This window comes from Pipistrellus hanaki, assembly GCF_964339955.1.
Source record: "Pipistrellus hanaki genome assembly, chromosome: 2".
NCBI classification, from domain to species: domain Eukaryota; kingdom Metazoa; phylum Chordata; class Mammalia; order Chiroptera; family Vespertilionidae; genus Pipistrellus; species Pipistrellus hanaki.
Genome location: NC_140504.1, coordinates 168032855 through 168051301, shown reverse-complemented (window position 1 = coordinate 168051301; position 18447 = coordinate 168032855). Strand labels below are relative to the sequence as shown.

General features: G+C 37.9%; 2 protein-coding genes across 6 annotated transcripts in view; one reads left to right on the top strand and one right to left on the bottom strand.

Moving 5' to 3' along the window:
* CC2D1B (coiled-coil and C2 domain containing 1B) overlaps window positions 1-18447 on the top strand; it is a 502063-nt gene that overhangs the window by 464295 nt on the left and 19321 nt on the right. The gene's annotated exons all lie outside the window — the stretch shown is intronic.
* Window positions 1-18447, bottom strand: part of OSBPL9 (oxysterol binding protein like 9) — a gene marked incomplete at its 5' end in the record, with an annotated part of 108616 nt that overhangs the window by 71393 nt on the left and 18776 nt on the right. For 4 of the 5 annotated variants that reach the window (XM_084872897.1, XM_084872899.1, XM_084872895.1 and 1 more), the window contains one exon: window positions 2823-2901. The exons of the other annotated variant lie outside the window; for it this stretch is intronic. In XM_084872897.1, the coding sequence (XP_084729023.1) occupies window positions 2823-2901 (79 nt within the window). The remainder of the gene's footprint in view (window positions 1-2822; window positions 2902-18447) is intronic. 5 annotated transcript variants of the gene reach the window in all.

Sequence of the window (18447 nt, the reverse complement as noted above, 5' to 3'; positions counted from 1 at the left end):
TTAATACCTCAATACTATTGATTAAACATACATATACAATTTGACATCTTCTCACTACCTCTCCTCCCAAGGCTACCATGGAAGCCATCCTCATCTCTCTTGTGGATTACAAAGCCTCCTAATTAGTTTCTCTGCTTCTGTCCCTGCCTTCTGCCTTTTATTCTCAACAGTGGCCAGAATGATACTGTTAAAAAAAAAAAAAAAAAAAATCACATCATGTCACTCCTCTGGTCAAAACCTTCTAATGGTATCTCATCTCAACAAAATTCAATGTCCTTTCAGTGGCATAGAAGAGGCCTCACATGACCAGGCTCCCTACAGTCTCAAATCTCACCTCCCACTCCCTTCCCCCATGGTTACTTACACTCAACCAGAGTTGGCCTCCTTCAAATACGGCAGGCACAGACTTTGGCACTTACTCTTCCCTCTGCTTATAATGATGTATCCCTATCCCCACCCCAGGGAACCCTGACAGCTTGCTCCCTCACTTCCTTCAGCTCTTTCACTGAGAGGCACCACCCAGTGAGTCATTTCCTAGCCACTCTAAAATTCCAAAACTACCCCCACACACATCCACGCACTTCTAGTTCATGTCCTCCCTTTCTGCTTTATTTTTTTTTTCTCCCTGGGACTCATCATTCTCTTATTTACTTATACTTTACTAATTTATCTTGTTGATTGGCTTTCTCCTCTACCAGAATGGATGACTCCAGCAAGCATCTGTTTTGTTCATTACAATATCCCCAGAACTTAGAAGGTCTAAAGTAGATGTTGAATAAATGAATATATCTGAACAAATTCTAGCTTTCGCTTTAATAGTTGATGAAAACAGAATTTGTTTTATAGTTGCATCAACTGATATTTCATTTGCTTATAAGAATTCTAGTATATTAAATAAAAATTCAACACATTTAAACATGCTAAAGTCAAACTTGCTTTCAATTCTCATCAAGAATATAAGATTTATCAAACAATAAGAACTTTTTATCAAATTTCAAAGAATTTCTTATGAGCAAGAACTTATGAATGTGAATTAACTCATTTTTGCCGAGAATATATAGAGAGAGTGCTAGTGAGTTCTTTAAAAAGCTAGATAATCTCATATTGCCTGAGACTTCCATTATTATTTCACTAGAAAAGAAACAAATAAGTCTGATGGCCTCAGAAATAAGAATCCATATAAAAATACATATATCAATATTTATCCTTGTCATTTAAATAATGCATTAAAAGAACTGCTTGTCTTACAAGCAGGCCACATAAATCTAGGAGTGGTATAGGGGAGATGAGTTTAAAATAAATAATTGAAAAGTAAATCAGAAGGTAGAGGCTCCTTTGCTTTAGAGGTCTGAGTCTCCTCTCCTTTAGCAAGCAAACAATACAGTTCCTGGATATCCAGAGAAGGCGTCTCCTTAGCAACTGCAGAGAGAGGATTCCATACTGCAGCCTTCACCTGCATCAGCAGCTATGACTGGAATCGCATTCAAGTATTCAACTTCATTCAAAAAATGAGTTCTAGTGTGTGGGCATTATCTACTTTAGTTTGTAAGCAGTGTTACATATTTAACCTAAAAATAAAGGCCTTGGGCTTTTATAATAAGATTTTAAATGTGTTAAAAAATTTTATGAAAATCTCAGGAGAGCATCATTAGTAAGCAGCTCTGAATAAAGAATATGACCAAATAGTAAATATTTTTATGGGTGCTTTCCTTAAAAGCATTAGAGATATCACTTTTGAATACACTGGTTTGTCTTTACTGTATATAAGTTTCATCTTTCATTTCTAGGTGTTAATTTCTCAAACAAGACAATGAAGAAAAATAACTGCAGTTTAATACCCTAGCATAAAAGGACAAAAGCTGTCTGAACATCAGATAGCATCTGATCACTGTGAACCTTGATAACCAAAACATTTTAAGCTGTAAATTTAATATTTCTTTATCTTGATATATCATCTATTACAGTGCATTGTCACTTTCAGTTCAAAGAAAGTGCTAACCATATCCATATCTTCTCATTTCTAAGTTTCTTGGACTGCTTTAAAGGTAAAATAGAGGTTATTCTGGATGAATAATAAAAACATTAATAATGAAGCTAACGTTACTATAAGAGATATATTATGACAGGATCATTACAATCTATTTTTATTTGCTGGTTTAGAGTTTTCAAAGCAAGATGAAATGAGAATGATCATACAATACCTTACCCTTTCTACCGGTGAGCCATAGCATGCAATGCCGAAACATAGCAGTGGCAGATGGCATTGGTGTTATTAACTATAAAAAAAAAAAAAGGATAATAGCAGAGAAATGACGGCTGGCAGACAAGATACAGAAATGCAGGTGAAATGAACGCAAACTTGTAGTTCTTGAAGCAAAGCAAAACCTTTAAACCAAAGGTTGCTAGTAGCTTCAACTTAATCTACATTTTGAGTTTTACACGGACAAACACTGCAACCTTCATAATCAGTCTTTAGATTCTTCATGCAGAAGCAGAACCATACTCCTCGATAAAGAAAATCAGCAACCTTGTGTAAACACAAGCCAGCAGCAGCAGCAGCAGCCCATTACTCTCTCCTTTCACTGATTTTTATCCTTTAAAATTTTAATCTCCAATTGCAGCCAGATCCAGTCGTTTCAAATAGATCTGTATCCACTGCAGATACAAATCCCTCCCTAACCTGCAGCACCACTTCAACCAGAGCGTTCCTGTTTGCTCATTCATGCAGGATCAGTTGCAAAACCTCATTCGGCAAACAACCCAAAAGAAAATGAAAGAAGCAGTTGGGACTAGAAGAGAAAGAATCTCTTCTTTCAGCTCACCCTGGAAATGGAAGGTTTTCTGATCAACAGTTATTGTGAAGGTGCTGTCGTCCTCATCGTCTATACCAATCACAGCTCCCTGTGAAACAAAGAGCAAAATCCCAATAAGGCAAACAATGACATCAGCAATATTCACTACTGCTACAGCCCAGGAATGCTCAATGCAGCGATGAAGACGCTGGAAGCAAGCCAGACACAGAAAAGGGGAATCTGCGGCTCTAGTTTTGCTTTAGGAGGAAGAACTAAAGGAGAGGGGGTACTTTCTATCCTTGCTTTAAGGGCATGGATGTGATGGGAGGGAGAGGGATCAAACACAGAATCTGAGTTAAGGACCTGTGTGTAAGAGACACTCACTGAACCTTTCTGAGCTTTACCAGTAGATTACTCTCTAAAATGGAAGTATAAAACCTCCTCCTCACCAGGTTTTTGTAAGGCTCAAATAGCACAGATGGCTCTTCATCAGGATGCTTCTGTTACACTTGTTAGTGCAGAAATGCCAGGTGACATTTGCTTTAAAACACTGTCCCAATCACTTCTTCCAGGTGCTCCTATAACTACTCATATATGGTTCTGCTATTCCACTTTTCACATTATACTGTGATTATCTGTTTATCAGATGTCTGTCTCCTCTCACTAAACTGCTATGAGATCTTAGAAGTCAAAAACTATTTTATTTATTTTGATACATAACAAATCACACTCAGCATTTCTAAATAAAAATATGTACAACTCTCCAAAAGAGGGAGGAGGAGGGGATTGCATGTATATATTGTTTCAGGAAGGATGGGTTTTACACTTTAATTTTTTTATATTCAACTACATGCATCCTATTAAAAAAACAGGGATTAAGGGAAGTGACAGGAAGCTATGCTTTGGTTGGTGTCTTTAAGAAAGAAATAGTGTCTTCACTATTCCAGAGAGAAAATCTAGAGAACATGGGACAGGGTAAAATGCCCCAGATTGGTGACAAAAGAACAGTGTGCCATAGACAAAACCAGGACCTTGAAAATGGGGGTTGAAAAGACGCAATGGCCAAAATAACCTAATCCCATGGGAAAAGGCTACACCTATCCCAGGAGGATTAGGTAACAGAGCCAAACATTTATTCAGCCTTCTCAGAGGCTTTCTAGATGAACCCAAATTCTATCCAAATCCCATCAATTTGAATCATCTTAGTTATTCCTCCGTTTCAGATTGAGTAGGGATGTTTATCCCCATTTTCAGATAAGGAAACTGTCTCCAGAGAGCAAATGATTTAACAAAGATCACACAAAGAGTCAATGGCAGAGCCAGACTTACTTATTCCATGACAGAAAATATAGACACACCTCAGTGAGAAGGCATGTATGGGAGCAGCTTGTTCTGGTTAACTTAATTTTGTGATTGAGTTAACCTTCTAATTTATGATGTATCAAATATTTGCTGTGTCATAACTAAATACAAAAATATGTGCTAGATACAGCTCTTGAATATATAACAGTAGTCCCTGGGCACTTATATTCCAGTGCAGGATATCAAACATGCAAAGAGGTGACAACAATACAAGGCAAAAAGGAATCTCTACACAGGTGAGCTTTAAAAACATGCTAAGCAAAAAGAAGCTAGTCACAAGGGACCACATGTATGATTTCATTGACATCAATCAGGCAAATTCATAGCAGCCAAGAGTAGATTAGTAATCACCTAGTGCTGAGGAGATGGGAGGAGGCACGGTAAAATGGGAATGGGTTTCTTTATAGGGTTTTAGAAACACTCTAAATTTGATTGCAGTGATGTTTACACAACTCTGTGAGTATACTTTCAAATTCACCAACTCTTCCCCATCCAATGAATTGCTAGTGCCCTAATTCAGGCTCTCATCACTTCTTGCTTGATAAGGCAATCTGTCTGCCTTCAGTCTGGCCACATTTTAGTCCACAGTCCTTATTACCAGAGTAATATTTCTAAAACACAGACTCTTATAGGAGATCCAGATGTTTAAAGCCTTCCTTGCAACCTAGCCAGTCTGGCTCAGTGGAGAGAGTGTTGACTGGAAGACTGAAGGGTCCCGGGGTTCGATGCCAGTCAAGGGCACATACTTTGGTTACAGGCTCGATCCCAGCCCTGGTCAGGGTGTATGCAGGAGGCAACCAATAGATGTGCCTCTCTCTCACATTGATGTTTCTCTCTCTGTGTCTCCCCCCTTCCCTTTCACTCTCTCTAAAAAAAAAAAAAAAAAAAAAAAAAAAAAAAAAAAAAAAAAAAAAAAAAAAAATCAATGGGAAAAAATATCCTTGGGTGAGGATTAACAAAAAAAATTTTTTTAAATTAAAGTCTTCCTCGCCTCTCCATGAACTATTAAATAAAGTCAACATTTCTTCATAATGCCATTTAGACTGTCCAAGGTTGGCCCAACTAACCTTGCCACTGTCATACCCAGCCCCTTCCCTCTTCACCTCACAGAGACTCTAATGTACTCAGTCAGTCTCAGCATTTCTTCCACACGCTAAATAAAAACAGGTTGTTTTTTGTTTTTTTCACTTATATCCTTCCTCAAGCTCACTTCTCCACTATTTGTTAAACAAAAGCACAACCCCAAGCTATCATTTAGTTTCTCAATGTTTTTAAAGAGGAGCTTTTTGAAAACAGACCATGCCTTAACCTTTCATCCACTATTGCAATCTAGTTTCCTTCCCCATTCGGGCAACAAACTGTGCTCTCACAGGCCTCCAATTACCCCTTCACTACTCTAGCTTTGTCACATAGCACCACTCTGAAGTATTATTGCTGCTGCTGACCACTTTTTTCTTGAAATTCCTTCCATGGCTCTTAATTACCTAAGCTGTGCTTCAGAAACATTTCTACCTAAGTACCTTTGACAACCTAGTTGGAAGAAGGCATCCTTTCTGGTCTGTTACACTTTCCCCCTCCTCTATCCAAATGCTTCTTTGAAGACTTTGGAATGGAGCTAGCTATCTCCTGCTCCAATCAGGTCTTGCCATTACCCTGAGCTTTCTTCAATGTACAGATGCACAATTCATCCTACATTCCTGCCTCTTCATTTAAACTTCACTGCCACTCTCCTTCAGTCACTCATTCCTCATGTCACAATACCCTAGACCTGCACTATGCAATACATCAGCCATCAGTCACATGTGGATATTTAATTTTTAATTATAATTAATAAGTAAAATTTTCAAATAAGTTCCTCAGTCATACTAGTCATATTTCCAAATGTTCCAGGAGCTATGGAACAAGACAGTGCAGACACAAAACACTTTAATGATTGTAGAACGTTGTCCTGAACAGCACTGTCCTAGACCTTGGCAACACAGAGAACTGAATTACAGTGAAGAGTTGATACTGGCAGTTACTGAACACTTTCAATGAGCCAGGCACTATGATAAGCATTTTACATATATTATATTATTTGAAAACAAATTTATATTGAAAGACAAGATATACAAAATCCTAACTGTACAAGCTCAGTGAAGAGAACCTCTCCTTGTAACCTTTCCTAATTATTCGACCTGCCTTCCATCACAAAGATAATCACTACCCTTACTTCTAACATTACACATTCTAATAGTCCATCTACAGATTCTTTTGGATTTTCCTGTATGCTCAGTTAAGTTGCTGTGAATAATAAGTTTTATTTCTTCTACTCCAATCATTATACCTTATATTTACTTTCCTTGCTTTATTCATTTGCTAGGACAGCCTGGTTTAAGACGGCCACTAGAGTGACACACAATGTTGAATAGAAGTGGCGACAGGGGGCATCCTTGTCTTGTTATTGGTCTTTCTCCCATTGTCCACTGTAGCTATTTAAAACCTTCTCTACTTTCCTTGAACCCACAATATTATGTGCCGTTATCAGGTAGGAACTCTAAACCTCTCACCTAAAGCCTCATCTGCATCTGTACCCACTCTTGCTTCCTTTCCACCTGTCATAATTGAAAATAAGCTCCATCCCCTATCACCTTTCCTTGTGTCTCTTACTTTACCAATTTTCAACTTCTCTCTCTCTCTCTCTCTCTCTCTCTCTCTCTCTCTCTCTCTCTCTCTCTCTCTCTCTTTCTCTCCCTCCCTCCCTCCCTCCCTCCCTCCCTCCCTCCCTCCTACCTGCATTTGCACATGCTCAAGTTTTTATTCTCTATCCAACAATAACCACCACCACCACCACCACCACAACGATCCTTTTCAATTATATGTCCTCATCTAGCAATTGCCCCACCTCTCACATTCCCATCTAGTTAAGATTATTCAGACTTGTATAAGCCTCCTACCCAAAATTTATTTTAACCTTCCATTCCTTGTAGGATATGTAACCAAATCAATGGTTCTTGTTCATTTTCAAATAAAGTGATCATATAACCTGGTTTGCCTGGGACAGTTCCAGATTATGCTATTGTCCTGCCATAATAATGAATAGAACCCCCTTCTAGTCTAAATATGTTCTGGCTTAGGGACAAGATTTGCATCTCTTATTCCATAGTCTAGCCTACAAAAGGCCCCAGTGATTTGCTCCATGCCTACTTCTCACCTCTAGAGATTTACCAATTGCCCCAAATTGTACCAAACAGCCTTCCTCTCCTTTTATCTGAATTTATGCAACTTGTTTTTTACATCTGAAAAGCAAAACCCCTACACTAATCCAAATGTAGAATAGTATTCTATTGTTAAGCAAAGTTATTTGTAAGCCAAACCATCAAAAAAAAAATATCAAAATTTTTTTTTCAGTCTTACTGTTATGACCCATTGTGCCAACAGGGTAGCACTATTCAGGTTCCAGACAGAAAGTAACCCAAGTGGCAGTCTTATACAACCAAATGAATTTCCTGACTCCCTCTTCTCCTTTCTAGTGTACACAGAAACATACTACAGACATAAATCATCGTTCTGGTGTCAAATTCAAAAAACTATTTTTTTTCTCATGATTTGGGGGGGAAAACCACAACAAGAAGTCTATTTTAGGCTGTTGGCTATTTTAGAGCCAATCTCCCTTTTCACGAAGAGAAAAGTGGGCTCCTAAACCAGCTCTAAAGATGATTTAAAAAAAAAAAAAAAAAAATGATGACTCCTTTGGGACATGGACTGCTGACACAGCTTCCAAAACAGCCAGAGGATAAAAATAAAAGTAATATATCTCTACTCTGGAAGAGCACATAGTTGAGAGAGAAGAGAGGATTCTACAATACAGAAGGAAGCAGGAAAGCTCAAGGTCCAGCCTGCTCACCAAAGATGCTGCTGCATGAAGGACCTGCTTAAGCATCATTCATCGATTCAGCGAGTATGTAGTGAACGGTCCAGGCATTGTTCTAGGTGGCAGTAATAGGGTGGCGAACAATTTGCTTTGCTTTTTTTTTTTTTTTTTTTTTTTACTGATTTGTATACATTCTTTTGGTTGTTTTGTTTTTGTTTTTATTAATTTGTAGTTTTTTATATATTCTGGATGTCAATCCTTTTTCAGTTGTCTACACTGTATATATTTCCTCTCCCAGTCAAGGGTTGTTTTTCCCTTTAATTGTGGTGTCCTTTTGTATTTCAAAGGTTTTAAAATTTGAATGTTGTTAAATCTACCAGTCTTTTCTATTATGGTTTGTGCGTTAAGAAATCCTTCTCTGTCCTATTATCATAAAGGCATTCTTCTATACGTTCTTCTAAGTATAAATTTCCATTTTATACCTTTAATACCTCTGGAATTTATTTCTGTGTACAACATGAGATAGAGAGTAATTTAATTTTTTTCCATATGGGCAGCCAACTGATCCAGTTTCGTTTACTGAGTGATAGAACTGATTTGTAATGTGTCATTTGCTTTTTTTTAAAGAATATTTTTATTGATTTCAGAGAGGAAGGGGGAGGGAGAAGCAGCAAAAAAAGGCACCATTACCTCGCTGCTGATTTTAAAGACAATACTTCTACTATCTCACTATTTAGCACACTGTAGCTTTTAGCAAATATCCTTATCAGGTTAAGAATAGTCTCTTCTGTCTCTAGCTTGCTTAATCATTTTTTTTTACATGTATTCATAGGATTTTTTAAATTATTGTTTAAAGTATTATATATGTCTCCTTTTTTCCCTGACTAACCCTTCCCTCCACCACTCCCCCCACTGCCTTAGTTTTGCTAATTGCATGCATACAAGTCCTTTGTTTGGTCTCTAACCCCACCCACTCCCCTGCCTTCTCTTTAAGGTTGGATGGTCTGTTCAGTGTTACCTTGTCTCTGGATCTATTTTTGTTCATCAGTTTACGTTATTCATTATATCCCACATATGGGTAAGATCATGTGATATTTATCCTTCTCCAATTGGCTTATTTCACTTAGCATAATGCTCTCCAGTTCCATCCATGCTGTTGCAAATAGTAAAAGTTTCTTTTTTTATAGCAGCGTAGTATTCCATTCTGTAGATGTATTACAGTTTTTTAATCCACTCATCTGCTGATGGGCACTTAGGCTATTTCCAACTCTAAGCTATTATAAATTATGCTGCTATGAACATAGGGGTGCATATATCTTTTCTGATTGATGTTTCTGGTTTCTTGGGATATATTTCTAGAAGTGGGATTACTGGATAAATAGTAGTTCCATTTTTAACTTTTTGACAGTGGCTGCACCAGACTGCATTCCCACCAGCAGCTCACGAAGGTTCCTTTTTCTCCACATCCTCGCCAGCACTTGTCATTTGTTGATTTGTTGATGATAGCCATTCTGACAGATATTAGATGGTACCTCATTAATGTTTTGATTTGCATATCTCGGATGATTAGTTACTTTGAGCATGTTTTCACGTCTCTTCAGTATGTTCTCTTTTGAAAAGTGTCCATTTAGGCTGAAATCGGTTAACTCAGTGGATAGAGCGTTGGCCTGTGGACTGAGAGGTCCCGGGTTCGATTCTGGTCAAGGGCATGTATGTCGGTTGCGGGCAGATCCCAGTAGGGGGTGTGCAAGAGGCAGCTGGTCGAAGATTCTTTCTCATCAATGTTTCTAACTCTCTATCCCTCTCTCTTCCTCTCTGTAAAAAAATCAATAAAATATATATATTTTTTTAAAGTGTCTATTTAGGTCCTTTGCCCATTTTTTGATTGGATTGTTTATCCTCCTTTTATTAAGTTGTATGAGTTCCCTGTAAATTTTGGAGATTAAACCCTTATCTAAGATAACATTGGCAAATATATTTTCCCATGCAGTGGGTTTTCTTATTTTTGTTTATGGTTTCTTTTGCTGTGCAGAGCTTTTTATTTTGATGTAATCCATTTATTTATTTTCTCCTTAGTTTCCATTGCCCTAGACGCTGTATCTGTAAAGATAGTACTACCACATAGGACTAATATTTTGCTGCCAATGGAATCTTCTAAGATTTTTATTGTTTCCCATTTTACATTTAAGTCCTTTAACCATTTTGAGTTTATTTTTGTGTATGGTATAAATTGGTGATCTAGTTTCATTTTTTTGCATGTATCTGACCAATTTTCCCAGACCATTTATTAAAGAACTGTCTTGACTCCATTGTATGCTCTTGCCTCCTTTGTCAAATATTGAGCATAAAGGCTTGGGTCTATTTCTGGGTTATCTGTTCTGTTCCATTGGTCTATATGTCTGTTCTTGTCCCAGTACCAAGCAGTTTTGAGAACCATGGCTTTGTAATGTAGCTTGATATCTTGTAGCTTGTTTAATCTGGTATCAAGCATGTTTCATTTTATTCACTGCTGCTTCTGTGTTTATTCAGATGGCCATGTAATTTTCCTCTTTTAATGTTAACATGGTGAAGTAATTAATTTTAAAGTTAGCATCCTACTATTCCCAAAGTAAACTCTATTTGGTCATAATACTTTTTATTTGTACATTACTGGGTATGGTATGCTATATTTTGTTCAAGTTTTGACATCTACATTAATAAGTGACTGTCCTAAAAATTTCTTTTTGTTACTTTCTTCTTTGTATTTTATCATTATTTTTCTTTTTTCTAATTTTTCAACTAATTTTTAATCTATTTTATAACATTCATTTAAGATTATAAATCATAGGCTTAGATGCGGTTTTAACATGTGGTCCCTTCATTATCATTCAGGTTTAAATATTTCATAATTTCCATTATGATTTCTACTTTCACCAATGAATTATTTAGTAGTATGCATGTGAAGTGGTGGTGGCTATTGTTTTGTTAAGGGATTTCTAATTTATTCCCCTGTTGTCAAAGAATGTTATCTATGCAATATTGGGTTTTTGGTGTTCTTTTTCCCATAACAATTTTAAATTTTTTTCTTAAAGTCTGTTATGTCTGAAAGTAATACTGTGTCCTAGCTTTCTTTTGGTTAACATTTTCCTGAAATGTTTTTCATTATTTTCTTTTTATTTAATTTTTAATTTGTAATTATGAAATATTATAAACATTCAGAAAATATAACCCTAATGACATCTATGTATCAAACACAGGGACTCAATAAATGTTTACATCTTGCCCAAAACAGGACATTTTTAGTATCAAATTCACAAGGATGAGATGACTCTTGCATAACAGCAACTGAATTAACAAAAAGGGCATATATTAATACAGTAATTTTTCATAATGAAATGAGAAGACAATTGATAAAAGCAAATCTAAGGAGATGAGGGGAAAGGACAATCTTAAGATTTTACATTAATCTAAAAATAATGCTTTATTGCATCCATTATAAGATATCAACGATTATAAGATATATCCCAATGCCAGAGATGTTAACATATGAAAAAATAATGTAGAATCAATGAGATAAAGCACCAGCAGAAAAAGTCAGTGCCAAAACTATTAATAATCCGTCAAGGTACCTGCTAACCTCTCTTGTGATAAACTAAAAGAAAAGAGAACAGTTGACTCATAATTAGTCAACTCTAATGATCAACACAATTGGAAAATGGAGTACTCAGTTTCACTGAACCCGGTAAAAAAGTGTTACTTTAAATCACATATGCACTAATAGTTTTTGAAAAGTCACAATACATTTAGCATTAAAACTATGTTGAATATTATTTGGATGATTCTCAAGACCCTGTAGAATTCCTCAGAATCTGAGATTCATCTTATCAATGGTAATTATTAATTACAACAGACAGTAACTACCACTGACTAAGAATCTAAGTCCCAGATACTGTGTTTGGATACTTTATATCAACTAATTTGCTACTCATGTAGAATAATTTCATGAATAAATGACATGACTCCTATTCCAGAGATAAAGAAAATGTACAGCTGAATAGATGAGTTGCCTGAAGTCACAAAGCTAATAATTAGCAAAATCCAGATTGGAATTCCATTTCATACATGGCCTGTTCTTGTCTCTACTCCATACTACCTCTTTAATGTTACTACATCTCCACTTTTTAGATTTTGCCTGTAAAAGTCAATATTTTGCTTGTAGCTAGTATGTTGGGAAGGAGGAAAAATCAGACACCAGGACTAAACCAACATTTTACTTTTCCATCAAGGCAAGGGCACCATCTAGTGGCACACACTCTGCCCCCAATACAATAAAGGAAATAGATGGGAAGGAAATGGTTTCTCCTCTTCTGCTTTCCTCAGCTGGTTTTACACTACCTTGCGACAAGTTGAGAATTTTTATGTTAACTCTTCTAGTCAAGAAACAGAGGATCACGGTGACATTAAGGACTGAACAGGGTTTTGGAGACAGACCCAAGTTCAATCCCAGATTCACCATTTACTGTATAACTTTGGAAAGTTACTAAAAGGAGCTTGAGTCCCAGCCTCCTCACATGTAAAATGAAGCAACACCTTTTACCTAACAGGGAGATCATGGAAATACAAGTGCAAATCATCCAGCACAGTGCCTAATCCTGAGAGCTTCCTCAATTACTACTGCTTCCTTTCCTTAGTCTCCTTTCATGTAGAATAAAAACCACATGGGTGTTTTGCTTTTTTTTTTTTTTTAGAAAATATATCATACAACTGGCTTATGTTGTGTTTAAGATAACTTCCACAGCTCCTTTGTATGTAATCTATAGTAAAGGTCAATTCTCCAACATTTATTCATTATTTTATAAATATACAAAATCAGCAATAAGCATTTTTGTTGTTACATAACTTACTATGTACCAGGCACTTTTGACAGTGGATGGGGAACTCACTATCAAATGGGGAAATCAGACAAGTTAAAATGTAGGTACTTTCATGGCTATAAGTGACAAATGTTGTGATAAGGCAGAGGAGAGGGTATGTGAATCAGGAATGCTTCACAATAGAACAAACATTTGAAAAAGTCCCTTAAAGATGAGCTCACCAGGGAGGGCACAGAAAATTCCTGACATACAAAAAATGTCAACTGGAAATATTGGGTGAAGTATATAATCGTCTAACCATTATACACCTGAAACTACAATAATATAAAATAATACTGAATGTAAACCATAATTGAAAAATTAAATTAAAAATATGTATCTCAAAATCAATGAGGAATGAAGAAACACAATGAGAGAAATAAAGTATAGTATAGTTGGAATATAGGACGGGATGGATGGAGAGGTGGGAAGAGATCTATGGTGTGGATCAATGTTAGCTCATTAAGCTCATTTGGACTCTAGATGACAGATGCATATGAATCCCCATCACTGTTACATCATCATCCATAGCAGTTATATATATCAGTTGTGTACTAGTGCTAAATCCTATGCAAACATAATTGCTAAGCCTCACAACAATCCTGTGTGGAGGAGAGACTATTCCATGATGTGGACTCTCAAGTTAGATCCAGCTAGATTTGGGCCAGAACAGAGATTTGTTTCCCATAAAATCTCAGACACTGAGCAGCCCCTCCCCTATACTGCCCGGTGTGCTAGCTCATGCTGATTCCTGGAACAGGCTGTTGCATCTATGCATTTCCCCCTTACCTAGGGTGGCTCATACCCCAGTACCTCTGTCCATTTGCCCTGTTCTATATAACTAGGGGCCCAGTGCATGAATTCGTGCACCTTGAAAGAAACTGTGGGCCGTGAGGCTGCAGTGGACACAGGGGTGAGTCTCGGCCAATCCTCTTGCTCCACCCGGACCCTCCCACCGTGGCCCTCGGGTCCCCTGTCTGACAGCACTGGCCTCACTTGCACCCGTTGACAGCACGGAGCGATTGGTGCCAGCGTCAGCAGTGGGTATGAACAGGGCTGGTGCTGTCAGCGAGTGCAAATGAGGCTGGCGCTGCCACTGCTGCTCGCACCCGCTGACGGTACAGAGCGATCAGGACCGGTGCCGGGTGCTGCCAGCAGGTGCAAGCACCAGGCGGGACCACGGCGTGTGGGAGCAAAGAATTTTCAGTAACCACCAGAGGCTCACCCCAATGACAGTGACCGGTGCTGTGCCTTGGTCTGGTGCCCCCGCTCACCTGCTCCACCATCCCACTGCAGGTGGTCTACCATGTTCCATGCTCTGCCACCTGCTACTGACGCCCACCATGTTCCACATGTGCCCCCTGGTGGTCAAAGCACATCATAGCAACTGTTTATTCATTTGTTCTGCCGTTTATTATATAGGATTCCTTAGCACCTACCATCTTGAATAGAGGATATCCATGCTATCTAGCCACTGCCCAAGACACACCGCTAATCTAAGTTCCCTTAATAAACTCTTGATGTAATGCTGGAGTTGTCGGTCTCTTTCTTTAGTCTCTCAGGACATTTTCCCAACACCATGAAAGTTATATATTATTATCTTCACAGAGGTTAAGAAATTTGCCCATAGACACAGTTAGTAATGAGTATAACTGAATGAGACTCAGCCCCAAGTCTCTCTTACTCTTTCTACTATGCTAGTGGTCCCAAACTTGGCTGCACAATACGATGTGTCGGGTCTGTTGAACAGCCCTGGCTGGGTGGACATTGGATTGGAGTGCCATCTGTACATCAAAAGGTCTCAGGTTTGATTCCCAGTTAGGGCACAAACCTAGGTTGTGGGTTTAGTCCCCAGTCAAGGCACATGCAGCCAATCAATGTTTCTCATATTAATGTTTCACTTTCCCTCCCTCCCTTTCTCTCTAAAATCAATAAAACATATCAAGTGAGGATAAAAATAAAATAAAAGTTTCAGACCCTATTCTAGAACAGTACGTCTAGAGAATGGGACTTGGGAACCTATATTATAAGCAAACTCTCCAGATGTTTCTTAAATAGGAAGAAATGGAAATCCAGCTTTTTTGAAAATACAGTTGACCCTTGAATAACCAGAGTGTGGACTGTACGAGTCCACTTATACACGAATTCTTTTCAATAAATAATATAAATGTATTTTCTCTTCTTTATGATTTTCTTAACTTGCTTTACTGTATATAATACACATAACATACAAATATGTGTTAATGGACTGTGTGTTATTGGTAAGGCTTCTTATCAACAGTAGTTAAGTTTTGGGGATGTCAAAAGTTACATATAGAGCAAAAACCAAGATGGAAGCAAAGATAAACAACTAAATTGCTGCCTTGCATAACAATTTCAAAATTACAACTAAAAGACAAAACATCTATCACCCAGAACCATGAGAAAGCTGGCTGAGTGGATGTTTTACAACTAGAAAAAGAGAAAGGAGCACAAACGCTGAAAAGCTGAAGAGGAGAAACAGTTGTAATAATCTGAACAATAAAGATTTCTTAAATTAAAAAAAAAAATGTTATATGTAGATTTTCAACTGCACAAGAGGGGGAGTTGGTGCTCTTAACCTCTGCACTGCTCAAGAGTTAACTGTACCTCTGAACACACACACATATATGAATTACTAATTAATAGCTTCCATCTATGTACCAGGTGCCCAAGCCTTACAAAAATTCTATAAGGATATTATACTACCTGCTTTAAAAAAAAAAAAGAGAGAGAGAGAGAAAACTCAAGCTCAAAAAGCTTACCAGTAACTCCCCTCTTCCTGTCAACAAATTAAAGGGCAAAAATAAGATTACACACAGGTTTGTCTGGTTCTTCTCTGTTGCTGTGTGGTAGAAAGAATTCTACCCCTCCCTCCATTACCTTTGCCCCTTTGCATGTGGGTAAAAACTGTGAATGATGAGATCTCACTGCAGTGATTATGTTACAGGATGAGTTATCAATGGGTTGATTGTATGGCTAAAGGGAGATTATCTGGTGGGCATAACCTAATCTAATCACATGATGCCTTTTTCTTATTTTTAATCAGGAATTTTAATTTTATTCATATTATTTTTAATTGACGAGAGAGAGAGAGAGAGAGAGAGAGAGAGAGAGAGAGAGAGAGAGAGAGAGAGAGAGGGAGAGGGAGAGGGAGAGAGAAACATCTATGTAAGCGAGAAACATTGATTGGCTGCCTCCCGCATGCACCCCGACCAGAGATCAAACCTGCAACCTGGGTATGTGCTCTGCCCAGGAACTTGCCATCTTTTGTCCAACCAGCTGAGCAACATCAGCCAAGACTACTTTTATTTTTTACTTCTAGTTTACATTCAATATTATTTTGATTAGTTTCAGGTGTACAGCTTAGTAGTGAGACAATCATACCACTTTACAAAATGTTCCCCCAATATTTCCCATACCCACCTGGCACCTAGTTATTACATTGTATAATAACTAGACTATATTCTCTATGCTATACTCTATATTTCCCATGGCTATTTAATAACTAGCAATTTGTACTTCTTAATCCTTTCACCTTTTTCCCTTAGGTCCCCAATCCCCCAAACCTCTGGCAACCATCAGTCTGTTTTCTGTATCTATAAGTCTGTTTCAATTTTGTTTGTTCATTTATTGTGTTATTTAGTTTCCACATATAAGTGAAATAATATGGTATTTGTCTTTCTCTGACTGACTTATTTCACTTAGCATAACACCCTCTGGGTACATCCATATGTCACAAATGGAGAAGTAATATTCATTGTATATATGTGCCACCCCTTTTTTATCCACTAGCCTGTTTATGGGTAATTGGATTGTTTCCACATCTTGCCTATTGTAAATAATGCTGCAGTGAACATGGGGGTGCCTATATTCTTTCAAATTAATATTTTGGGTTTCTTCAAATATGTATATGCTGGATCATAGGCAGTTCCATTATTAATTTTTTTAGGAAACTCCATACTGTTTTGCATAGTGGCTACACCAGGGATCCTCAAACTTTTTAAAGTGGGGGCCAGATCACGGTCCCTCAGAGAGCTGGAGGCCGGACTATATGAACTACTAATTCCTACTGTAACACCTCGGGCTGCGCTCACTGCCCAAAAAACCTGGCGGGCCGGATCAGACTCCTCTGCGGGCCGCATGTGGCCCGCGGGCCGTAGTTTGAAGACCCCTGGGCTACACCAACCTGCTTTCCCACCAACAGTGCACAAGGGTTCCCTTTTCTCCACATCATTGAGGTCTTTTAAATAAAGGGTAGCAAAATGGGAAGTCAGAGAGATTCAAAACACTAGAAGGATTCGATGTGGCGTGCTGATTGGAAAATGGAGGGTGCCACATGACAAGGCGTACGTGCAGCTTCTAGAAACTGAGAGAGCAGATCTCAGCTGACAGCCAGCGAAAAAACAAGGACTTGAGGAACTGAGTTCTGCGAACAACCTGAATGACTTTGGAAGCAGATTTTCCCTTTGGTTCTTCTTCAGAGCCTCCAGATGAGAGTCGAAACTGGTCAATACCTTATTTCAGTTTTGTGAGACCTTAAGCAGAGAACCTTTCCTAGATGCCTGATCTACAGAACTGTGAAATAATAAATGGATGCAGGTTTTTTAAATTGTAGTAAATTACACATAACATAGGATTTACTATTTAAACATGTTTAAGTGTTCTGCTTAGTAGCATTAAGTACATTCACATTGTGTATGACCATCCATCCCCAGAACTTTTTCATCTTCCCAAACTGAACTTCTGTTCCCATTAAACAAGAACTCCCCCGATTCCCTGCCCTCAGCTACTGGAAACCACCATTCTACCTTCTGTCTCCACAAATCTGACTACTCTAAGTACCTCATATAAGTAGAATCATATAGTATCTGTCTTTTAATGATGGGCTTATTTCACTCAGCATAATGGCCTTAAGGTACATCCATGTGTCAGAATTTTCTTCCTTTTTGAGATTAAATAACATCCTATATACTACATTTTATCCATTCATTCATTAAATGGACAGTGAGTGCTTCCACCTTTAGGTTATTGTGAGTAATGCTTCTATGAACATGGGTGTGGAAAGACCAATTTGAGTCTACTTTCATTTCTTTTGTATATATACAGAATGGGACAAAGTAGGTTTACAGTTGTTCATATGGAAAATAATACAATATTTTAAAAATAATAATACAAGAATAAACTTCCCTGGCTGGTATTGTTCAGTGTTTTTCACATTGGCCCTCGCACCAATGGGTCTCAGGTTCAATTCCCCATCAAGGGCAAAAACATGGGTTGCAAGTTTGTTCTTTGCCCTGGTGAGGTACATGTGGGAGGCAACCAGTCAATGTGTCTCTCTCACATCAATGTCTCTATCTCTGTCTCTGTCTCTGCCTCTGTCTCTCCCTCCCTCCCTTCCACTCCCTGTAAAAATCAATGGAAAAAATGTCCTTGTTAAGGGTTAACAACAACAAGAAAACAATGAATTATGTTCCTCATATTCACAACTGTAAACCTACTTTTGCCCCACCCTGTATATATAAATGAG